Consider the following 25225-nt stretch of genomic DNA (forward strand, 5'->3'; position numbering starts at 1 on the left):
TTATTCCTACATCACATTACCGTACATCAATCCTACATCAAGAGACCTTGGGTGTAAGACCATGTATATGAGAGTCCCACATCCTATATGTTTTGGTATAAGATTAATATAGAAAAATTATTTTCCTAGTAAAAATGTCTTGACGTGGCGTGCCTTACAGGACGACGCCTTGTCAACGGGGATGGACGGAGGAATAGCGAGGTAATGTTATAGAATCGAGACATATTACATGCACATCAGTTGTACATTTTTTGTGCATCACTTTCTTAAATTAATCATTAAATTTATAAGACCTACGTGTGAATTCTTGTGAATTTTACATATCCGATAGTTAATTTTGAAAAATAATGTACCAAAGAAAATATACATGTGATGTTCTCTCAATAGAATCACTCCTCGTCAGACTCTCGCGAGTGTTTGAGTGAAGAAAAAAATGGCTTCGTTTGCTTCCACAGAGTGTTTCCTTCCCCTCCAAAAATGGTTTCTCGCGCCCACGCACCACCGTCAGGGCAATGGCACGAGTAGTACCGTCGTGCTCCTTCCACGCGCTGCTCCTCACCAGTCCAAGTCCCTCTCCTTTTCCTTTTCGTCGCAAGGTACAATCATTTTATTGGCGAAAATCCCCTGTTTTACATATTTGAGAAATTCATTGTCATTTCAACTAAATTAATCTCGCAGGAATGAATTCGTGCATTGCTGTTGAGAGGAAGGACCGCTCGTCTTTTGCACAAACGGCCGCCGTTCGGTATCTGATGGGTTCCGTCACCCGAACTCAGGGTCTTCGATTTGCTGTGGTGAGTTACTCATATAACTCTTTCTCACAAATTGGGTATGATTCTTGTTTTGGTAGCATTAGTTGTTTGATTGAATTTTGATTATTGAAGGTTGTGGCGCGGTTTAATGAGATTGTCACAAAGCAGCTGTTAGAGGGAGCCTTGGGCACTTTCAAGAATTATTCGGTTCAAGACGAGGACATTGATGTATGCAGCCACTACTTTAGGAAAACAACTAAATGTGATAGCTTTTAATATCTTCATGTGCTTGTGCAACAACTATATGTTGCTATACTTGTTAGCATGATATGTTCTAGAGTTATATAAAATAGACTTCTATAAATATCTTGATCATTGTGGGTAAATATAGCATCTTCCCAAATTAATACAGTCATCAAGTTTGCAATTTCCATGACAATAGTCGTTTCGTTGCTGGCAAAGCAAAGATTTTGCAAAGATCGGAAAGCAAAATCACCATTACGGTCACATTTAGTTCCAATGACGAATGTTTTCTCTGTCTTTCTGTTATGCTAGTGATCCGCGTAATTTCAAGCACATGGGTGAGTACCTTTGTGCATATGCAGACCTTTGACTCATTCTATATATCAAATTCAATTCCCTGTGGCAGTGCTGATCATACATTTGCTTGCTATTCTTTGTATGCTTAATCTCTGCTTATGGGATTAGCATCATGTGCCAATGCGTTACCTTTTTGTCAGTTTTGATCCCAAACATATGGATCAATAATGGTCTTCCTGAAACTAAAGTTTCTTAGATACTTCTAGAGCAAAAATGAAGGTCCTTTGTGCCATATCTTAGCATTGCATGCATTTTGTGTCCTTGACTAGTTTGGATCATCTATTGCTCGACTTTCTAGATAAATGCATCGAGGCCTACAAGCATCTTATGCCTTGTGATTGTTAACTTGGTCTATATTTTTAATTCGGCATGAGCAAGCTTTGAGAAGGCATAATTGTTTTCCTCACTTTCTCCATCAGGTTGTATGGGTTCCTGGTAGTTTTGAAATTGGTGCCGTTGCAGAAAGGCTAGGGAAATCAGGAAAATATCATGCAATTTTATGTATTGGAGCAGTGGTATGGCTTCTTTTCACCCTTATCTTTTCATTAGATATTATCTTCCATGAGGGGTTCGTTAAGTTGCTCCGTTTGAGGACATGCTTGCAATGGGTGCCCTAATGTATGAACCACTTTTGTGTCAGTAGATTAGAGGCGATACTTCCCACTATGATGCAGTTGCTAATTCGGCAGCATCCGGAGTTCTTTCGGCGGGTTTAAATTCAGGTTTGTTTGTGTTTTGTGTTGGTGGCTGATTGATTTCATCATATAGCAATTCATGGAAATAGTAGCAATATGATTCAATATTTCTATCCATCTTACTTATATATTGTAGCAATATTACAGATAGTTTGCTTATGCCAATGAGCTCTACCTTAAATGCCACTTCCTCCGCCAATAAGAACAGGATGGAGGTTAAGGTTGTGGGTTCGAGACCCACCAGCTGCATGTTTGACTTAAGGATGATAAAGAAAAGGGGGGGGGGTTGGGGGGGGATTTTGTTTGGCTGTAGAAACGTGAATTTTGTTTTTGGCATTGTTATGTCACGAGTGTATAGACTGCCATGACTATGCATGTGCATATTCTTTTTCATGTTGGAAGCAGACTTTGCATGTGAAGTCTCGAGTCTCTCTTGTCTACCTGGATGTACAGACTTACATGGGCTTGGAAATTTGTCTTTGGTTACAGTTGACATAGGAAACAAATAATTTGTTGTAGATATTATTCTAGAGAAAAGATTAAGAAAAAAAAAATCTACCCTGTGCCCTGTGCGCCTAATCAAATTTACTTATCATCTTAAGTTTGCCTAAAATATTAATGTTTTGGGTTAGTATAGAAACAATTTCTCAATACATTAAACTTCTCATCTGTTAGAGTTTATTCAATTGTGAATAAATTAACCATCCACATGATTTTTCTGTTAAGAGTAAAATAACTTCATAGTTATATGGATGCTGATTCCAATAGAGCTAGTGAGTTTGTTCTGTTATTGTGAAGCCATAGCTAATGGTTGGGAACGGGCATATCTTGAAGTAGTTGGCTCAAAGGTCTAGAATGTGTCCAAATGTCCCAAATCTGTTTTAACATTTTAATATGACATGCATATGTAGGCATATGCATTCATGCATGTGCATGCAGACTTTTAATAAACTATTTTGAGAAACATGTCCATAGGCTAAATAAGTCTGGTCAACTGCCCTAAAAAATGACAGACTTCCCCTTCATTCAATGAGTGTGGTTGCATTTGGTTATGTGATAGCCATTATGGCCAAAGGACAAGACAAGGTACAGCTGCATGTAAATTTTGTTTCTTTTTTCTTTTCACTATTTTGTTAAGCAACTCACATATTATTTTAATGTGTTTTGTGCATTAATGAGGTGATCTAGAAATTATGTGCATTTGATATTAAATGGATGAAACTGTGACTGCTGTCATTCTATTCTTGCTTTCACATCCAATCTAGCTTATATTTGCTTCCTGACAATAAACTGAAGCATTTCCCTATGTGATTTTACAGGAGTTCCATGCATATTTGGTGTCCTGACTTGTGATGACATGGATCAGGTATTTGCAGCCAAGTCAATCTAAATACTAGAGAGCTCTCCATAGTTATCTTTTTTCTTTTTTGGTTTTTTTTACCAGATGAGATTTGATCTCTGACTGTTGCCTTTTATAATTATTGCAGGCATTAAATCGAGCTGGTGGTAAAGCTGGCAATAAGGGTGCCGAGACTGCTTTGACAGCTGTAAGTTGATCTTAAAATTATATTATCAGAAAATGAAGGTGGTTGAGTGGTTGTGTTTTGGATGGTTAATTGCTACCAATTTGATTTTATGGCATCTTTTTGAAAGGGTTTGGACTTACTGGTTAGTTAAGATCCAAATTTAATAAAAATTAACTAAGTAAGAATTTCTTAGTCCTTCCACCCACCCTACATTTGAGCATGTATAGGTAAAGAAATAAGCGAATTTACTATTTTTGCTAATGGTTATTGTATGTCATATGTCATATGTCAATAACTATGTAACGTTTGGAAGGACAAGTACCATAGTAATTTTGAAGGAACCATTTTAAAAGAGGTAGCAATGAGGGATCCCTCATTGTGAAGGTTGCTTGATGATATTGGCTCTTAGGAGGTCTATGCATTGTATCCTTAGTTGAGTCATCAATAAGCTGGGCCCCATGGCATTGGCACCAGTCCTAGTGCTTGGGGATGTCAATTAATGATAAACTCCCATGGTGGTTCACCATTGGCAAAGCCACCATTAGTATTTCCTCTTGTTTGGGTAATTTTGCATCAGGCACTCATGTTTCCACTGTTGATGTGATCACAAAATCCCCTTTGCTGATGTGGCCCTAGCTGACATGTTTTAGCATTGGTTAGCCATGTGTTAGCTTGGACCCATGAGGGTGCATTAGCCCTAAGTCCTAACTGCATGGGGAGTTATCATGATCTTTGAAGTCATTATACCCTTCCACAGATGCTTTGTGCTCCTAAAGTTGGCGTTTGTACTTACTTATCAAAAAGTTGGCGTTTGTACTTTGGCCAGTTACCATGATGCCACGCACATGTTGGATAATGTCACGTCTCTTTGTTTCCTGCAATTTTTATTGTCACCTTCATGCACTCCATTAATGGTGGCATAATTGACTTTTCTTCTTGTGCATTTGTCTATAAATTGGCCATTTCAGCCTTTACTCTCTTTCACCAAACCATCACTAAGCTCTTTGTGTCCTTAGTCCATTTGTTTTCCGTTCTCCTCCAGCTTCCTTTTGCAATAAGGCTGTGACTTCTTAACAAGTCTAAGTCTACACACACATATGTATGTATTTATGTATGTGGGAATGAGTTAGGGCTACATTAGGGTTTATGAGTCATTCATTTAAACTTTTGATGATCTAAAGACTCAGAAAATCTTCTGTTAGCATCCCATCAAAAACCCCAAGGGGTTGGCTCAAGTGGTATGGGCCTTAGTCTTTGTGGTAGTCCAATGAGGTCTAAGGGTCGAATCTCCTTGGGAGCAAACAATTCTTTGGAGCCAGCCCGCTAGCGAAACCGGAGTATTACCCAATCCGTGTGGAAGGGGCGCTTTACATAGGTCCGAGATTTACCTGACAGAGGTGGGTACACGAAATGGCCCTGCCTTGGAAGGATTCATCATCATAAAAAATAAAAAATAAAAATAAAAAAAAATAAAAAAAAAAAAAAAGAAAGAAAGAAAAAAGAAAAAAGAAAAAAGGCATCCCATCAAAGCTAGATGTTTGTTAAATTTTCATGCTAAGTTGAAAGCTAGATGTTCGTTTTTGTATCTCTACGGTGAGATTCTCCATCCTTGTCAATGGAACTCCGACGGGTTTCTTTACTAGCTCTCGCGGGTTGCGACAAGGTGATCCTCTGTCGCCTTTATTATTTGTGGTGGTTATGGAGGCTTTGAGTCGGATGCTGGCTGCTGCGATGGAGCAGGGTTCGATGACAGGCTTTATTGTGGGACATAGTGAGACAGAGGCAATAGTAGTGAATCATTTATTGTTTGCTGATGATACGTTGATTTTTTGTGGAGCGCAAGAAGAACAAATTCGACATCTGAGGTGCATTTTTCTTTGTTTTGAGGCAGTTTCGGGATTAAGGATTAATTTAGGAAAGTCAGAAATTGTTCCTATTGGTGAGGTGGAGGATGTTGAAGGGTTGGCCCAACTTATGGGTTGTAGGGTTGGATCGCTGCCTATGACATATTTGGGTATGCCTTTGGGTGCCTCTTACAAGTCCGTTCTTACTTGGAAAGGGGTGATTGAGAAAATGGAAAGGAAACTGGCTGGTTGGAAGCGTATGTATTTGTCAAAGGGCGGTCGGTTGACTCTTATTAAGAGCACGCTGTCCAATATCCCCACGTATCTCTTGTCGCTGTTCCCTATTCCTTTGAGGGTGACTAATCGTCTTGAAAAAATCCAGAGGGATTTCCTATGGGGTGGCGTAGGGGATGAGGCCAAATTTCATTTAGTGAAATGGAACAGGATTTGTACTCCGTTGCATTCAGGTGGGTTGGGAGTTCACAACCTTTCCCTGTTTAACCAAGCTCTTTTAGGTAAATGGTTGTGGAGATATGGTAGGGAGAGAGAGGCTCTATGGCGGTTGGTGATTGACGCCAAATTTGGGAGCCTAAAGGGTGGGTGGTGCTCTATTGAGGTGTCGGGTTCCTATGGAGTAGGGGTTTGGAAATATATTAGGAAAGGGTGGGAGAAGTTTTGCAATTATGTTCGGTTTGTGGTAGGGGATGGATCATATATCAGTTTCTGGCATGATCGGTGGTGTGGGGAGATTTCTTTGAAGCTTTGTTTTCCAGTTCTGTATAGTCTTGTGAGGAACAAAGCGGCTATGGTGGTAGATAATATGGCTGTTCATAATGGCAATATTCATTGGAATGTTCTCTTTACGCGGCAATTACAGGACTGGGAGTTGGAGATGGTGCTCTCTTTCTTCGAGCGGTTGTACTCCACTCCGATTCGACAAGGAGAGGGTGACAAGTTAGTTTGGAACCTCTCTACAAGGAGCTATTTTGAAGTGAGGTCATATTATGAAGCACTTAGTCGGAAAGAAGGTCCATCATTCCCGTGGAAGAAGATATGGTGTGCTAAGGCTCCGACAAGGGTGGCGTTCTTTGTATGGACTGCAGCTTTAGGAAAAATTTTGACTCATGACAATCTACGAAAGAGGAATATTGTGGTTATTGAGTGGTGTTGTATGTGTAAAAAGAAGGGGGAGTCTATTGATCATCTGTTACTTCATTGCGACACCGCCCGTGAGCTTTGGAGTTTTATGTTTTCTTTATTTGGAGTTGAATGGGTCATGCCACAATCGGTGATGGGTTTGTTGACTACTTGTGGTGCTTTTCAAGGGCATGGCCTAGCAAAAAATGTTTGGCGTTTAGTTCCTCACTGTGTTTTGTGGAGCATTTGGAGGGAGCGGAATGCGAGGCTTTTTGAAGATGTCGAGACTGTAATGGGAGTTTTAAGGAAGCGTCTTCTTAACACGCTATATCTATGGATAGCTCCCCACCTTTGCCACCTAGGTGTTTCTACTTTTGTAGACTTTCTTAATTTATTAGTTGTTCCTCCTGTTTAGGGGCTCTCTTGTATACTTCCCGTGTATTAGGGTTGCGCCCCTCTGCGCTTTTTATTGAAATTTAAATTACTTATCAAAAAAAAAGTCGTGCATCCCAGGTTTGCAGGGATGGTCATGATCTTTTGTTGGAATAATGTGTTTGTGCATATTTTCTCTCGTCATCAGACAACGATAGACATGTTAAGGGAGATTATTTTAGTTATTGTGGGGTTTCTGCTCTTTAGGAGTTCCTTATTACCTCCCTCCTTTTTTAATATAGTTTTGTAGACAAGATTTGCTTTTTGTGTTTTTTCTCTGTTCAGGTATTCTCTCATACATCACATTATAGATGAGATACTGCAGTTATATTATCATGTAAATGTATGTGATAATGATACTCACATATGGCATTTTTGCCACACCAAAACACTGACACATATGCATGAGAATTGTTGGCTCCCACATTGCAAGTTCATTTTGTCCCAAGGTCACAATGTGACACTGATGCCCATGTAGTTCTAGTTACAAAAACCTGGACCAAAATTTTAAGATGCAAATTTGTAAGAGAAACATTACACACTCCCAAGTGTTACTCCCCGACGCGGCAGTGAAAATTTCCATTGGATGCTACATATACTTTCATTTGTTATTTTATTCAAAGATGATTCTCACTGCCATGTTAGGAAAATAACCAATGGATGCTACATTGTCTTTTATTTGTTATTTCGTCTAATGATGATTTTCACTGCTACGTCAAAGAGTGAACACTTAGGAGTATGTGTAGCACTCCTCAATTTGTAATAGTATAGCCTTTGACAAGCCCTGTGTCCATGTTCAATTTTATTTCTAACTGAACACATTAATAATTTGATTCCATTTTTAATATTTTTAATGTGTTTATTTCCACCTTTGTCTTAAATGTTAAGGAAATGACTGAATTATCAGGTATTTGGATGGTACATAGTTGCTTTATGCATCTTCATAACTGATTTTATACTCCTTATACTGTTGATTGGATATATATATATAGTTTTTTGCTTTAGATGATTCAGTTTCTCATCAATTAACCTGGTTTCTCCTTCAGATTGAGATGGCATCTTTGTTCGAGCACCATCTGAAGTAATAGAATTATTGCTCCTGTCGGATGTCATCCGTATCATTCCCGGTTTTTTCTTCTCCTGGGTGTGGCCTGTTGTTTCATTTGTCGGCTGGCAGAAGATCTTTATGTTGAGAGTTCTGGGGATTTCCAAAGGACAGAATAATGAGTTATTTGTCGATTGCTTTGTTACACCTTGAAATGGCAAACTACTTAGACACACGAAAAGCTCTATGTTCTTGATGTTAAGAATCAGAAATATTTTTGTACTCTTGCTCCCCTGCTTTTTCTATATGATTGGACATTTTGTGTATGAATGTGTTATTTCTATTTCACTTTGGTTTACATCAAGTCTACATCAAGACTACACCAAGATATATTGGGTGTGGAACTCATGCATATGGAACCCACATATATGGAACCCATATGCATGAGTTTTACACCTGTGGGTTTCATATGCATGAGTCTCACACCCTGTGTGTCTTGGTGTAGAGTTGATGTAAACCGATGTGATGAACAAAAATCATTACCCTTTTGGGTATGTTTGCTTGTCATTTGTCTTTTTTTGCAAACAAGCAATTTCAGTGTCTATGAGAACTTTTGACGTTTATCATGTGTTAATGAAACCTATTTTGTTAATAGAATATGAGAAGGGGCAACAAGCTGGAGTCGAAAAAGCTGAGACAATGCCTACCTTGGATACTACTCAATCCCAAAATGACGGCCGTTGGTCACAAGCCTCTCAGCTTCAATCTGAAATTAATTGACCAAACTGCCCCCATTGACCTTTCCCTTCTACTCCTCAACCCATCCCCCAAAAAAGGAAAATAACAAATGGCAATCTTTCAATCCATCAAAGCTTGGTGTGTTAACTAGGGATGTCAATTTGTGTTTGCGTATTGAGATATGGATATAAGATTATATAGGTCAAATATAATGTTATCCATTTACTTAAATGAATTAGGCTCTTCAACCCTAAGTTACTAATTTTGTGTTAGGTTTTGGTCAAGTTCGCGGATCGTGTAAAAAATTGTCAATTCTTACGCTACATTTCAAGTTTGGATCGTGATGAGGCATGAACATAAGACTATATAGGTCAATATAATACGACCTATTTAATCAAACGGGTCAACATCTTCAATTTTAATTTACTAATTTCACATTGGTTCGTGTCGAATTTGCAAGCCTTGTAAAAAATTGTTAGCCCTAATGATAAGCATGACCAACCGCACAAGTGAAAACTTGCATTGGTTACAATGTTTAACATCTTTTTGCCAGTCCCCTATTTTTGTAGCAAAAGGGTGTGAGGGTAAACTGGTCATTTGCAGTGGCATTTTCTATTGACCAAAGCAATTCCTGGTGTTGGCCTTCTTGGACGAACAAAGTGAACCAACTGCAAAAGACTAAAGAAGAACAAAAAGCTATAAGAAACTTAGAATCAAAGTTAAACATAACAACTCAATCAAAGATCTCTAGGAAGATTGTTGCTATCAATGCTTCATATTTGTAAACTTGTGTATCATAAAAAAGAAATATTTACAGTATTTGGTCGGGAGATCGGATCCTAGCCACAACCCATGCAAGGAAGACATCCTCTGTAATAGCCATGAGGAAGAAGAAAGCGAAATATTCCCTTCTTATTCTCTATATTAAATCCCATTTGCAGTGGGGAGGAAGAGAAGCAATACACCCTAAAGAGATCAAAAAACATTTTGTTTGAAGAAAATCTGCATATTATATCATAGCTTTTCTCTTGTTCTCTCTTGTCATGGTGATATTGCAGCTCTCTCTTCCAACCCCGATTCCACAAACAAATGGTTCCTTTGCTGGATTGGCAAGTATAAGTAAAAAAAGTTCATCAAAGTTTCATTCTACTCTTCCTCCAAGATTGTTCATATCCAATTCACAGCAACCTCAATATCCCATTTCACTGTCTCCTCCAGCTAATCAGGTTCAAAGTTTACTACTCAAAACCTTCAAATGATTTTCCTTTTTTTTTCATACATAATCAAATGCATTCATAATGAAAAGTGCTATTTAATTGTTTTTTTTTTCTAGGCATTAGTTATAAGCTCTTTAACCTGTTTTTATTTGGCATGGCTCTGGAAGAGTGGCAGGGTGTGTTTCTGAATGAACTTTGTGAATTCATTGATGTCAGAGTGTAGCAGCAATTGTTTTTGGTGATGGATCAGAGTCAAGGCTTTACCCATTGACAAAGAGAAGATCAGAAGGGGCCATTCCTATAGCAGCAAATTACAGGCTTGTTGATGCAGTTGTCAGCAACTGCATTAACAGTAACATAAACAAGATATATGCTCTTACCCAATTCAACTCAACTTCTCTCAATTCCCACCTTTCCAGAATTTATTCTGGAGTAGGTCTTGGGAAGGAGGGATTTGTCGAAGTAATTGCCGCCTATCAGAGCCTTGAAGACAAGGGCTGGTTTCAGGTTACAAGCATACACGTCTCTATAATAAAGTCTTGACTTCATAAAGCATAATTTGAGTAAGTCCATGACCTTTTAGCATTCATGATTCTATGCACTTCTCATTATTAGGGAGCTGCTGATGCTGTTAGAAGATGCTTGTGGGTGATGGAAGAGTATCCAGTGAGTGAGTTTCTGATCCTTCCTGGTCATCATCTGTACAAAATGGACTACCAGAAAATCATAGAGGCTCACCGAAAGAGCAAGTCTGATATAACTATTGCAGCATTAAGTGCTTTGAGAGATCAAGACACAGGTTTTGGCTTTCTGAAAGTGAATTCTGAAAATCAAGTTCTAGAGTTTAGATTGAAGTCTGAGAGTGAGCCAACCAGTTTTGTTTCGGTAAGTTTTGTCCACCAAGCTCTTCTCTATTTTGGTTTTATCATTTTTCCAGGTGTTCTCTGAGGAAGTTTATTTCTGAAATCCAGGTGGAAAGCTCAAGAAATTGCAATGATATTGCTTATTGTAATCTTTCAAGTATGGGAATATACCTTATTAACAGAGATATAATAGTACAACTTCTAAAAGAACATTTTCCCAAGGCAAATGACTTTACAGGTGAAGCAATACCAGGTGCAATATCCATAGGAATGAAGGTCAGACTCATTGTGCATGCTGTTCCTTTGTGGTGCTTTTCTTTTTGAATGCGGAAGTGCTCTTTTTTTCTCTTTCCCTTCTTACAGATATGTTGTGGTATTTGTTTCTCTTTTTAGTTACAATTAATGAGAAAATTCTCCTCTGTGAGGGTCAGATACAAGCTTTCATCTTTGATGGATATTGGGAGGACATGAGGAGCATTGAAGCATTCTACCAAGCAAATATGGAAAGCACAAAGAAAGCAAACATGGGATTTAAGTCGGTAACTTTAATACGGGGAAAGGCTGAAAGTATAATGCCAGTGCATCGCTTTAGTGAAGTTTTGCCTAAATTGGGCTACTCACCAACTAACACAAACTTCATTCTTTCATAGCAGCTTCTTTGATAAAGAGTCTCCTATCTACACTTTGCCTCGGGTTCTGCCACCAACTCATTTGACTGATGCTGTAATAATAGATAGTGTCATTGGTGATGGTTGCATTCTTGGTGTAAGGAACTGCTTTATCTTCCTCTAAAGTTTGCCACAGAAAAATTTGATGATAAAAAGTTAAAAGAGAGTATGAACACAAAAAACTGAGGAACTAACATTCACACCATGTAAATATTTTCTTGGTTCTAAACTTTGTTTCAATGCTGTTTCTGATTTGATTTTTAACTTTCTAAGAGTAGAGGTGCAAGCTCAAAGGTGCAGTAGTTGGTACGAGGACAAGAGTTGGAGATGGGGCTGTAATAGAGGATTCAGTGATCATGGGTTCTGATATCTATCAAGTAAGAGAGATCTGAACCTTCCATCCATATATATCACTTTGTTGATGTTTTAAAAGAACTTGAAAATAAAAGATTTTAGCTCTTTTTCCCCCCCGAGAGAATTCAAGTAGGTTCTTTCCAGATCTTCATTAATTAGCTTATTTATAGTGCAAGTGTCTTCTCAACAGATGGAAGGTAGTCAGAGGAGTGGCATGGACAGGAAGGCCGTTGACATTCCCATAGGAATTGGGGAAGATACTCAAATAAGGAAAGCCATTGTAGATAAGGGTGCAAGAATTGGCAAAAATGTTTTGGTAGGTAAAATCCAAGAAACAATCAATAACTCATTCGCCCGCAACAGTGGCTCGAATAGTCGACTCGTTTGGTTAATACCACGAGATCGGCTATTCGAGTCCTCACGCAACCGATATCCGGTTCTTGCGGGCGAAGTCGTGTATCCAGAGTTCACCCGAAAGGGATGGGTCACCTTAAAGAGGTTCTAAACCAGATGCATTTTCCTATCTTACTGATATATAAAGTAATGTATTGCTCTTGTGCAGATTATTAACAAAGACAATGTCCAAGAAGGGAACAATGAAGCTAATGGCTATGTGATCAGTGGGGGAATTGTGGTTGTTCTTCCTAGTGCAGTGATACCTGATGGCAGCATATTATGAGAGAGTTATGAGTCATAAATCATTTTTTCTCCAGATTGATTTTTTAATGAAAATAAGAGAGCCATTCATGTAGCTTAGGAGCCAAATGTATATTGCTATCTTAAGTGTCACCAAAAGCATTGCCAGCATTAAGAAATATATAGTCATTTACAGATTTTATTCCTTGTCAAATTTCATTGTTTATGCACAAGCTAGTCTTTATGTAATGATCAATCATTTTAATTTATATATATATTTTTTAGTAGCACTTTTGTTAAATTACCACTTATTTCAATTGCTTAAGTTTATAAAAAACAATTAATTTAATCATTTAATTAATTTTATAACACAATAGAAAGAAAGTGAATCGAGGACCTTTGTTCAAAGTATTGTACTTTTGCAAGTACAATACTTTGAATAAAACTTGGATTGTCCTTCATCCACACTTAGTTTAGAGATTGATGGATACCTGATTTTGTCAAACGATGAACTGCTTCATTTGCCTTCCTTCTGATATGCCTTACACACCATGATTGGAAACTATTTAGCCAAGCTCGAATATTCTCGATCAATTAGCAATATCAATTCTAACAAGATTCTTCCATTCGTAAGGCTTGGATTATTTCCGGTGCAACTCTCTCAATATTTACTCGTTGAAGCCTCAAGTCCCCACTAAAAAATATTGCCTTCCAAATTACCACTGCTTATTCCATGTTAAATTACAATTTATCTCAAAAGTTGAATCTAATAAAAAAAATAATAAATTTAATCATATAATTAATACTCTAATAACTTTTAAGTAAAATGGGTGTCATTTTTTTTCATTTTTAGTTTATAATTTCTCTCCCCTCCCCATGAAGGTAAAGAAACTGCTTAACTTTTTAATTTTGTCCCTAAAAAATCTTAAGAAACATAATATCAAGAAATTTAATTCCCAATCAGTATATTTGCTTTTATAATTCTTCATAAAAAATAATAATAATAATAATAAAAAATAAAAAATAAAAAATAAAAATCCCCTATTAACTTATTGAATGGAGAAGTGGAATTAACACTCTAATGGGGGTGGAAACGACACCGTTTACTTCGTTAACTGGAGGATCAATCTCTATATTCTCTTATCCAGTTCGGGTGGCCCTCTCAAACTTCTTCTGCTCTGTTTCAAGCTGCCACTCGTAAAAATAATCTCGCAACGAAGAGGAACAGAAGTATCTTTGGTTTTAATGGTCTCGTTTTCTCGACAATCAGTGGAATTTCTTTGATGGGTATGTTTCATTTTCTGAACAATTTGTGTTAGCAGTAGCCATAGCAGTATATAGAAAGGGAAGCAATGGAAGCGTTATTAAACACATTCCCACATCAAAGTTGCTCCAAAGTCTTCGTTTTCGATCCTAAAATAGTTCATAAGCTTCCAATGCTAAAATTAAGAACTGGGTTTTTTACCCGAAAACCAGAGCTAGGTTTTGTGAGAAGAAATTGCATAAATTTAGGCAGAGTTAGTCATGGTATTAGTTCACTGAGTCTTAATGATGATGATGATGATGATGGTCCTTTGGATATCAAACCTCCCAAGAAAAGGAAAAAACAACAGAAATCGAAGTTGCTGGAAGACTCTGATGGGATGGATTGGTGTATGAGGGCAAGGGAGGTTGCCCTCAAATCAGTTGAGGCGAGGGGCCTGACTCGTACAATGGAGGATTTGATCACTGTAAAGAAGAAAAAGAAGAACAAGAACAAGAACAAGAAGTTTGGAAACAAAGAGAAAGTTAAGAAGAAACTCGAAGAGGATTTGTATAATGACTCGGCGGATGAGTTTGAATTGCAAGATATGGGAAATGTTGATGATGCTGATGTACTAAGGAGGAACGTGAGTATGTTGGCAGGTGGAATGTTCGAAGAAAAGAGGGAGAAGACAATGGAAGAATTTGTTCAGAGGCTATCCCAATTTTCAGGGCCCTCTGATCGCAGGAAAGAAATTAATTTGAACAAAGCTATTGTAGAAGCACAGACTGCGGAGGAAGTGTTGGAGGTTGCTGCCGAGACAATCATGGCTGTTGGGAAAGGCTTGAGCCCCTCGCCTCTCTCTCCTTTGAACATTGCCACTGCTCTTCATCGTATTGCTAAGAACATGGAGAAGGTTTCAATGATGGAAACACGTAGACTGGCTTTTGCCCGTCAAAGAGAGATGTGTATGCTTGTGGGTATTGCAATGAAAGCCTTACCAGAATGTTCAGCTCAAGGTATCTCGAATATTTCGTGGGCGTTGTCCAAGATTGGAGGTGAGCTGCTTTATTTATCAGAAATGGATAGAGTTGCTGAGGTTGCATTCACCAAGGTTGGAGAGTTCAATTCTCAGAATGTTGCTAATGTTGCGGGTGCTTTTGCTTCGATGCAGCATTCTGCTCCTGAACTCTTTTCAGAATTGTCAAAAAGGGCTTCAGATATAATTCACAATTTCCAAGAGCAGGAACTTGCTCAGGTCTTGTGGGCTTTTGCTTCTTTATATGAGCCTGCTGACCCTTTGCTTGAATCTTTAGATAATATCTTCATGGATGCTAGCCAATTTAAATGCTGCTTAAGTGAAGAAACTTTAAATATTAATGAAGAAAGCAGTGTGGATAGCAGTAGAGATCTTGGCTTTGATCAAGTTTTAAGGTCTCCTGTCCTCAGTTTTAATAGGGATCAGCTTGGGAATATAGCTTGGTCATACGCTGTTTTAGGACAAATGGACCGGAATTTCTTTTCTCATGTATGGAGAACTCTGAGCCACTTTGAGGAGCAAAGGCTTTCAGAGCAGTATAGGGAGGATATCATGTTTGCTTCCCAAGTTCATCTTGTGAACCAGTGCTTGAAGCTAGAATGCCCACATCTTCAATTATCTTTAAGGAGTGCTCTTGAGGAGAAAATTTCTCGTGCAAGAAAAACCAAGAGGTTTAATAAAAAAGTGACTTCATCATTTCAAAAGGAGGTAGCTCGCCTTCTTTTTAGCACTGGCCTTGATTGGGTCCGAGAATATGTTGTGGACGGGTATACTGTAGATGCAGTTTTGGTTGATCAGAAGGTTGCTTTGGAGATTGATGGGCCAACTCATTTCTCAAGGAATACTGGTGGGTACCTCCTACTTGTATAACATTGTAGAATGCCCCATCTGCTGATATATTTGAATGGCCATTTGACCACCCTCAATAATGATTTTAGCTTTCAATTGATCTTATTCTTCATCTCTGCAGGGGCACCTTTAGGACATACCCAGCTGAAGCGCCGCCACATGACTGCTGCCGGATGGAAGGTCTATTCATTGTCTCATCAAGAGGTGAGTTTCCTACATTCTTTGGGAAACTCAATAATTCATTGCCTTAGCAGACATGCACTTAACTTAGTTTAGATGGTGTTATAAAAGAATTTCGAGAGATCGTGAGAAGACTTCAGCCAAAAGAAAAAGAATGCTGATGCCACTGGAAATTTTTAAGATACTTTTTTCGCTCAATTATATTTATAACTTACTCAATGACCTGCTTGAAGTTATATAGATTTTCAAAAATTAGTGCACAATATGAACATATGCATGCCTGCATATTAACATGTGAATGGAAGTACGTGTTTTTACATGTACTTTATAAAACTCAAGTTGAGCACTATATGGATGGAACAGCTCTCATCTCCAATCAAGTTGATATTTGGTGTGCATGAAAGGTGTAGAAGGAAGTAATCAACAGTGGGTCTGGCAAAATATGAGTCCCACAAAAGTTATTGAGGGATTGTTTTACTAACTCGTCTAATTTGATACTGATTTTATTTATGTACAGATGCGCATGTGTGTTTGTGTGTAGATATGTTAGTTGTATATATATGATTTGTTTTACTCTAGACCCTTTGCTTTTCACCTTTGAGTACCTTTTCTTTTTACTTTTGAGTACATTTGTCAACACGACATTACTTTGGACCCTTTGCTTTTAACCTTTGAGTACCTTTGCTTTTTACTTTTGAGTACACTTGTCAACACAACATGACATGAGTAGTGGTGTGGCAGTCAAACAATTCAAAATGGTGGACTATTTATTGGAAGGCTAATGATTCTTGTACATCACTTTGGTGTACACTTGATGTACACCAAGGTGATGTGCAAATAACACATCTTATTGGAAAACAAACAAATATGACACTTGGGATATATGTGAACACCCAACAATAACAGCCAAATCCACCTTACATAGAATGTACCTATGACTATATGGTGTTCCTTTTGTCACTCTGCTTGTGTCATGCTTTGTGTACTAATATTTTTAATTGGTTCCAAGCCTGGAGAAGGAGTGTTACGGAGGTTGATTGCTACTATAGAACTTAGTCATCACTGTATAAATATGGATCTTGTAGTTGAAATCAAGGCTTGACTGAGTTGAGTATGGTATCGCTTTTATCAAATGAGCCATCTTATCTAGACTTCTTATTTATTAATTTTTCTGGTTGAGGATATAGGCATTATTACATACTAACAGGAAAATATGGGAGCAGGATATTGCTGTGGATAGAAATAGGAATACAGTTTCCCTAATGTAAAGAAATATAACTGGAACAAAATATTCTTTGTTGAATGTCCTACTTCTACAGCAAAGTCCAACACCTAAAATACATACAGTCTCTCGCACTCAACCACCAGAACCCATTGTATGAAGGACTAAAGGAATATTGTTGTAGATTTTCCAAATCCTTTAAAGTTGAATGAGAACAAGAAAGGTTCCTTTTTTAAATTAGATTTCCAAGTCCCTAAATTTGAGTTGGAACAAGAAAAATGCCATTTTTTTTAATCCTTGTGATTTCCAAGCCTCATACATATACTTCTCATCTTCAAACATGAAGGCATTTCCCAGTATCACTTTAGATGTCACTGTTGTTAAAGATACCTACGTACATATATTGCATAACCACATGACAATAGGTATATTTGGTTCCATAGATTGGAGGCACTCATCTCCATCTCTATTTGGTAGTGCCTCTTGTTGGGTAACTTGCTATGGATATTTGTGGCCTGCCATTCTAGAACAAGGTGGCTACTCAATGGCTAAAGTTCTTCAGTCTTACTCCACATTAAATATTAACGTGATTTTATCACCACTGCCATTTATGTAATTGCTTTTGTTCCAAAAGTGATTGAGATATCTTTGGCCCTGAATAAGAGGCAGGGCTGCCTTGACTTGAACAAGGGCAACAACTATGTCCCATATATCTTCCAAATATTTGTTAAGCAGGGTGCAGATTTAGCCCTTCCAATTTTGAAACGGGTTCATAAGCATGTTGATTCTGAGTAAATGAACATCTCATGAAAAAGATACAAGAGTTTGTAATGTCTGTGTACTGAGCTCAGGTTCATCAATGCACAGTCTCTTACATGCTTTATTTGATAAGGTGATTGAAGTTCATTTGTTTGATTGTTTGTTGATTTGTTTCTGTTTTTTTCTCCCCCTTTTTTGATTAAAGGAACTGATAAAGTGGCTTTCTTGGTATATATTTTCTAGTGGGAGGAGCTTCAAGGTAGCTCCGAGCAATCAGAATACCTAAGAGAAATTCTCAAAGATCACTTGGGTGGAAGCAACGGCAACATTGCATGAATAGAGAGAGGTAAGATTGTAAAGCAATTGAGTCGAGGTGAAATTTTGGCAAAGAGTTTAGTAGAAATAAAAGTTCCTTAGACATCAACAACTCTGCAGCATGGGAAAGATTCAAGAAGCAAAGAAAGTTTTTGGTAATTTGAAGATCTCATGTTGTCTCCGGCATCTCTTTCGCTCTTCCTCAAAAGGGCGGCGGAGGGTGTAGACCGCAGGTGGCGGCGGGATGAATCTCCACTTTTTCTTTTCTTTTCTTTTTTTGTAATTGCCTACGTGGCATACTAGTGTGGATCTTAATATACGTGGCACGTTTTTACTTGTCTAATGCGAAGAAAACGGCCGCTAACAAGTCTTCCGTTAAAAGTTGGATAAAAAAATATGACAAAATGACTTATTTGTTACGAAGCAAAAATTTAGGTCTTTAATTGTCAAAATTAAAAACTCGTATTCTTATTTGTCACGAGGGCAAAACACTAGCTCCATTTACTCTATTCTCAAAATAAAATCATTAACAAATAATTCAAACACAAACCACTTTTAATAAAATATATATAACATTTTAAAAAAGAAAAAGTCCCCAAAATATATTAAGAATTATCTTAAATCTTTTATAAGCTTGACTGGTAAAAGATAAAATGGTAGAATTGGAACACTGGGATCAAAGTTTCTTAAAAGCATCCTATGCTCGAAGTGGAGAGGCACTCCTACTAAAATCCAGCAAAATTCTCGTATTCCATTCAGAATTATGAGTTGTAAAAGTATAATAATAAAGATGGGATAAACAAATAAATAAATTAAAAAATAAATAAAAAATAATAAAAAATAAAGATGGGTATAAAATGATTAGGATGACATTCGTAATAGAAGAAAGAATTGTCAATAAAGGAGGTGTCCGGTGTGAGGTGTGAAAGTGAATGGAGTAAATGAGCGATCGGTACTCATAACTATTATTGCCGCGTAATCATTATGGAAACGGATCTTGAACCGGGGATTTTCCGGTTATCCTATAAATAAAGATTTAATGTAATACATTTTATTCATTAAATTTAATTTTTATAAAATTTTTTTACACAACCCCTTTCACATGATGTGCCCACTCTATAAAAGAGAAGTTGTGTTTATATCATTATTAAAAATATGGGCCCCGGCCAGAATAAGTCGGCAATGCTGTCGCATTATTCATGATGTGTTTATAACTTTGCTACGCCACGTGTCACAGCCGGCTTAGTTCCTCTCTGGCCTATGCAATTCATATTATATCTCTGTTATCTGCTTCATACCTCTGTTCTACCATTACACTCAATTACTGCTCTCTACCAAAAGCCAAACAAAAAATTTCACATCAATTTCCAGGTATTCGTAAGATGCCTTTCTAATTATGCATTCAAATTTCTTAATTTTTTTTTTTTTAATTCCTTGTTGTAAACAGAATGAGCACATTGATGTGATGATCCAAGCTTGATTTTAGGTGTGATTTTTTTTTTTTTTTTTAATTCGTTGATTTTCAATCTGGTGCTTCATTTCAAACTCTGATCATATAATGCAATTTATGCAGATCCAGATCCCAACCTTAGATCTACTTGTTCTATGTATATGAGTATATTTGTGTGTATGTATGTATGGACGGATAGATGGATGCTAAATTCTGAAATTTTATCGTTATTTACTTCGTTTTTGGTTGCCGTGCATAAATAGATGTTGATTTAAGTGTTGCTCTGGAAGTTGTATGACTGGTATTTCCAGATCCTGAGCTTTAAAGAAGCCAGATCAAACCTTTGTTATCTGTATAACTTTTTTAATCTGCATCTGTTGATAATACGTTTGGATTGAATATGATTTGCATTGGCAACTAGGATCAGTGTAAACTGTGGCAACTCTGATTGATTATATTTTTAGTGCTTAACGATTTAAAAAGGGAAGAAAAGGAAAAGGGGTAATACCTCTCATAGCTTTTAATCTTCTAATCAAATTTTGATGCTATCTGTATGAATCAGTGATTTATGTTTTAACAAATGATTAAATCATAAAATGCTACTTGGTGGATCATGGTGATGCATACGCATAATAAAAACGCAAGTTGAAAGCTTTGTAAGATATAGAAGCATTTTCTTGGTCTGAGCAGCAATGAACTTTGAGTCCATATTTGATTTGTTTTCCATAGAAAAGTAATAATCTACATTCCTATGTATATTCTAACTATCTAAAAACTTCTATAGGCGTCGCATGTGATTAGCTTTGTGGGTTTGTAGAATTTCAATCTATGATCGCTGATGCAAGTGCATTCCCTCTATTTCATTCATTTTTTCCTGCCCATTTTTTCTACTTCATCTGTTGCTTCTTTTGTCCTGGTTATTCTACAAACTAGTTCTTTTAACATCTGAAATCGCATTGCTGTAAAGGCATGGCTTCATCTGATGAGCCAGAAGTGGTTGCAAGGGATGTAAAGGATAAAGCGCACAAGGAAGATGACAAAGAGCACAAGGAAGATGACAAAGAGGAAGGAAAAGGCGGATTTATTGAGAAGGTGAAGGATTTCATTCATGACATTGGCGAGAAAATTGAGGAAGCTATTGGATTTGGGAAGCCAACTGCAGACGTTGCAGGGATTCACATCCCTTGTATCAATCTGGATAAGGCAGATATTGTTCTTGATGTTCTCATTAAGAACCCAAATCCCGTTCCTATCCCTCTTATTGACATAAACTACTTGATTGAGAGTGATGGAAGGAAACTGATTTCAGGGTTGATCCCAGATGCTGGAACGATTCATGCACATGGTGAGGAGACTGTCAAAATACCAATTACTCTGATTTATGATGACATAAAAAACACGTATGCTGAAATTAAGCCCGGAAGCATAATTCCATATAGGATCAAGGTTGAACTCATCGTGGACGTGCCTGTTTTCGGGAGACTAACTCTACCACTTGAGAAAACTGGAGAGATCCCCATACCTTACAAGCCTGACATTGATATTGAGAAAATAAAATTTGATAAGTTCTCTTTGGAAGAAACTGTTGCAGTTATTCATTTGAAATTGGAAAATAAGAATGACTTTGACTTGGGCGTCAATGCGCTAGACTATGAGGTTTGGCTGTGTGATGAGAGCATCGGGCGCGCAGAACTCTCAGAATCCACAAAAATAGATAAAAATGGAATTAGTTATATCGATATTCCCATCACCTTCAGGCCTAAGGACTTTGGCTCTGCACTTTGGGACATGATTAGAGGAAAAGGCACTGGTTACACCATGAAAGGAAATATTGATGTGGATACACCCTTTGGAGCAATGAAGTTACCCATCAGCAAGGAGGGTGGTACTACCCGTATCAAGAAGAACAAAGAAGATCGCGGGGATGATGATGACGACGACGACGACGAGGTATGTTAGCTCTATACCTTTCTACTAAGACAGTTCTTTAAAAGAAAAAAGAAAAAAATCATCTTGTGCTCTCATATGCCCACAAAGTTTTATGGGAATGAAGTGATAGATTAGTTCATTCTGTATCGATCTAATGAGTTAAATAATAATGAGATATAAAATTTCACTTATCCTGCATCATGTAATAGTTTCCTCTTCTCTTACCATGCTTTCTAGTGATAATATAGGGGCGCTTTTTTTTTTTTTTTTTTTTTTTTACGTTAATTGGAAAATAGTTGAATGACTGAGTATTCATTAGGGGTGTAAAGTGACCCCCTCAGAAGTCAAAAATCCCAACCAAACCCAGCCGACCCTGACACCGACAGCGTCGATTGGCTAGGTCAGTTAGGTTGGGCAATAAGAGAGAAAGACAAAGAAACCAAGAGAGAGAGATTGAGAAAAAATCGAAGGGGTGTGAGAGCCGAAAGGAGCGGGAGGAGAAGAGAAAGAAACCCAACCTCTAAGTCTCCAAGAGTTGAAGATCTCTTGCCCACGAAAAAGGAAAGAGAGAAATGAAGGTTTGTGACTGTCATGTGTCCCTTGTATCAATTAATGAGAGGTCTAAGAGGGGTTGGTTGGTTCGGCATGGGTTAGTTTACCTATTAATCCGATCCTCCTCCAGAAGTGAGATTTCCTTCCGACCCCCGGCCTTGACATGGGCGGAACCAGCTGACTTTGGTCGGTTTCGTTCAGCTCCAATTGGCCGGATAGTGTGGTCGGCTATTTTGAACAGCCCTAGTATTCATTGTAACATGTGAATAGTGACATAAGTTGATATCATGTAACAGTGGGCTTGTTTGGCAAAGAACATAACAGGGTTGTTAGTTTTTGAATTAGTAAAAAGCGATGATGTGATATAAAATAAAAAGAATTTGTATAAAAAAATGAAAAAGTTTTATATTGTAGTGAATTTTTTTATTTGAATAGTAATAAAAAATTATTTATGTGATATAAAAAGTGAAAAAAGTGAGAATGTTTTGATGTTGATTGTTATTGGAAAATATTAAAAAAAAAAAAAAAAAAATGTGAATAGTGACCAGCACTATTCTGTATTGTCCCTAAGCTTAACAAACAAACCCTGTATCATATCAACTAGATTGATAAGCCACTTCAATATTCTTATGCTTGGACTAAGATATTTATTTTTATGAATAATAATTTAATAGAGAAGAAAAAGACAAAGCCCTCGTACACGAAAAGTATACAAGAGAGACAACCATCCTAAGGTCTAATGGTGTCTGAAATCTAAAAAGTTAACATGATCTACAAAATTAGAGGAGAAATTAGGAACATAAACTACAGCCCAATCTCTCTTCTAAGAGAGATCTCAAAAAGGTGGAGCTTGCTCTGAGATATTAATCCGAGTTTGCGGTGTGCCACTAATTAAGCATCAGACATGATGGTATTTACAATACCATCGCAGGAGCATTGCATTGTTTGTATATGTCAGAAGACAAACAGGTGCTGTGTTGTTATCATCATCTTTACTGAAACAAAACAAAAGGGGAGCCATGAGCTTGAAGCCCCGGATACATGTGTGCAAGTGATATGACTAGATCAGAATGGTGGAAAGGGAATATTTGGATGCTTATGTACGCAGTGTGTGCATTGGAAATATCCCAGTAGGCAAAGACATAACAAACCCGTAAGTCTATTGTTGTTCTAATAATAAGAGATTAGTAGCTTCAAAATATATGCTCCAAGGATGTGCTTATGAATTGACTAGTTATGATGACAATATGCCAATCTAGCTCAGAATTCCATGAACTTGACTTTGCATCTGTTTCTAACTCACCCATGTCAATAGGATTCATCACATACCTACTTAAATTTGATAACCTTCAATATTGACGTTTGGTGCATGCACCCCTTCATTTTAAATTGTAACTTTATATTTCATAACAGACCGATCTCTGACCAAGATATATTATAATGATACTTCTATGTTGCATTTTCTCATGTCTGTAACTCATTATTTATTTATTTTTGGTTTTTTTTTTTTTTTTATTGTGCAGGAATAGAGGCAGCATTGGCAGGAGTGGTAATATTATATTAGTAGCTGTGGTATGTTTATCAGCAGTGGTCCATTAGAATAATAGATAATTTGGGCACTTTGCTTCCGAGTGTTGATGTACATCTCTTGCATATGCCGAGGTGGAGTAGCTTTACTCATGCATATTTATGCTTGTGTTATTGTGATGGACATGTCTGGCGCTTTTAGTTTGCATACCGCTCTATTGTTGAGACCTTTGGGCGGCAGATGAAACTGTTGTTTTTGACTTTGTGATGATGGTGATGCTAATGATTCTACTTATAATAATAAGACAGTACTAAGATTGTTTTGTTTGTTTTCGAACGCATTTAATTTTCTTTTAGAAATCTTTTAATTGACTTAGAAGCTTTATTTCTCTGTTAGCTTGCCCCAACAGGCAGGAGACGTGGAATGAAATGCACAAAACCCACCAAGCATTTTTCTCTCAAACCCTTCCAGTTTTTATTTAGTGAGGGTATTAAGAAGCCCAGTTAGGGGTAACAGGATCCTCTCCAGTTGATTTTCAACCGGAGATGAGCCGGTTAGTTATAACTAAGGATATTTTTGTAATTTCACAAAACCCACCAAGCATTTTTCTCTCAAACCCTTCCAGTTTTTATTTAGTGAGGGTATTAAGAAGCCCAGTTAGGGGTAACAGGATCCTCTCCAGTTGATTTCCAACCGGAGAGGAGCCGGTTAGTTATAACTAAGGATATTTTTGTAATTTCACAAAACCCACCAAGCATTTTTCTCTCAAACCCTCCCAGTTTTTATTTAGTGAGGGTATTAAGAAGCCCGGTTAGGGGCAAAAGGATCCTCTCCAATTGATTTTCAGCTAGATAGGAACCGGTCAGTTATATCTTCTTAATTTGATGTTTCACCTAATGACTCTCGCCGGGAAAATTCTAGCAAATATTCTTTCCAATTAATTCAAAAAACAAAAAAACCCCTCGGCCATAGATCCAAGGTTGGGAGGGAAGAGCGCCCCAGAATTATGAACTCCGTTACTCCACCTTAAGTCTGTTTATTCCCCTTCTACCTATTTAGGTTTTTAGGTTTTTTTGTTTGGGATTAGGATGTCAAAGCTACTGTTCTTCATCCACCTCCATCCTCACCTGTCTCCATTCTACCTTCTGCCGGCTCCCACGTGCCGCTGTGGCGCACAAGACCAGAAGTTGTTTTGTCATTTCCATGGATCTCTTCACATATTTTGTGTACAAAGCAAAAGAAAAAAGAAAAAATTTAATAAGTGAAGTACACATATGCTTTGCACCCTGCACATGGCTATTTAGATCGACTATTTTATGATTAAGATTAGATTTCACCATAGTTTATATATTGCTATGTTATTTAAAATCTTTTTACTGACGTGGCACTATTTAATATTGTTAGATGCAATAAAATAAAGAGAAATGATCCCTACACTCATTTCTCACAACAGCCCCACAACAAGCTGACGTGGCTGGTAATATTTTATTACTTTTGGGATTTGATTCCTACACAACACCACCACAACAACTGCACAACACTCCCTCACATGGGAGTGGGCTCCACACATTGAGCCCCACCCCCATGTGAGGGGGTGTTGTGCAGTTGTTGTGGTGGTATTGTAAATCTATCATTTTCCATTACTTTTTTAC

At 37.5% G+C, this 25225-nt stretch overlaps 4 protein-coding genes across 4 annotated transcripts; all 4 read left to right on the plus strand.

Moving 5' to 3' along the window:
* The first annotated feature begins 383 nt into the window (after positions 1 to 383).
* Positions 384 to 8368, plus strand: LOC133858636 (6,7-dimethyl-8-ribityllumazine synthase, chloroplastic). The gene is made up of 8 exons (XM_062294111.1): positions 384 to 596; positions 679 to 794; positions 885 to 980; positions 1772 to 1867; positions 1996 to 2074; positions 3367 to 3413; positions 3535 to 3594; positions 8033 to 8368. Exons 1-8 carry the CDS (start codon positions 434 to 436, stop codon positions 8069 to 8071), a joined length of 696 nt encoding a protein of 231 aa, XP_062150095.1. The 5' UTR covers positions 384 to 433; the 3' UTR covers positions 8072 to 8368.
* A 1364-nt stretch (positions 8369 to 9732) lies between these two features.
* LOC133858888 (inactive glucose-1-phosphate adenylyltransferase small subunit 2, chloroplastic) lies at positions 9733 to 12621 on the plus strand. Its single transcript, XM_062294343.1, is given in 9 exon segments — positions 9733 to 9995; positions 10203 to 10493; positions 10602 to 10880; positions 10883 to 11125; positions 11281 to 11384; positions 11500 to 11614; positions 11796 to 11894; positions 12062 to 12187; positions 12434 to 12621. Coding segments are annotated over 9 exon segments (1557 nt in total). The 5' UTR covers positions 9733 to 9812; the 3' UTR covers positions 12551 to 12621.
* A 1031-nt stretch (positions 12622 to 13652) lies between these two features.
* Positions 13653 to 18457, plus strand: LOC133876021 (RAP domain-containing protein, chloroplastic). The gene is given in 4 exon segments (XM_062314327.1): positions 13653 to 15636; positions 15760 to 15842; positions 18043 to 18115; positions 18118 to 18457. Coding segments are annotated over 4 exon segments (1965 nt in total). The 5' UTR covers positions 13653 to 13859; the 3' UTR covers positions 18150 to 18457.
* Positions 18458 to 19325: 868 nt separating this feature from the next.
* Positions 19326 to 23899, plus strand: LOC133876031 (uncharacterized). The gene is made up of 3 exons (XM_062314338.1): positions 19326 to 19485; positions 20532 to 21514; positions 23569 to 23899. Exons 2-3 carry the CDS (start codon positions 20534 to 20536, stop codon positions 23572 to 23574), a joined length of 987 nt encoding a protein of 328 aa, XP_062170322.1. The 5' UTR covers positions 19326 to 19485; positions 20532 to 20533; the 3' UTR covers positions 23575 to 23899.
* Positions 23900 to 25225: the final 1326 nt, after the last annotated feature.

This window comes from Alnus glutinosa, chromosome 1 (genome assembly GCF_958979055.1).
Source record: "Alnus glutinosa chromosome 1, dhAlnGlut1.1, whole genome shotgun sequence".
Taxonomy (NCBI): Eukaryota; Viridiplantae; Streptophyta; class Magnoliopsida; order Fagales; family Betulaceae; genus Alnus; species Alnus glutinosa.

What these genes read in the sequence shown, in the direction of transcription:
- LOC133858636 (XM_062294111.1), top strand. Translation starts at nt 434, where the DNA reads ATGGCTTCGTTTGCTTCCACAGAGTGTTTCCTTCCCCTCCAAAAATGG. An exon ending in AGGGTCTTCGATTTGCTGTG is followed by an intron (nt 795 to 884) that starts GTGAGTTACTCA and finishes TGATTATTGAAG; the next exon opens with GTTGTGGCGCGGTTTAATGA. An exon ending in TTCGGCGGGTTTAAATTCAG is followed by an intron (nt 2,075 to 3,366) that starts GTTTGTTTGTGT and finishes GTGATTTTACAG; the next exon opens with GAGTTCCATGCATATTTGGT.
- LOC133876031 (XM_062314338.1), top strand. Translation starts at nt 20,534, where the DNA reads ATGGCTTCATCTGATGAGCCAGAAGTGGTTGCAAGGGATGTAAAGGAT.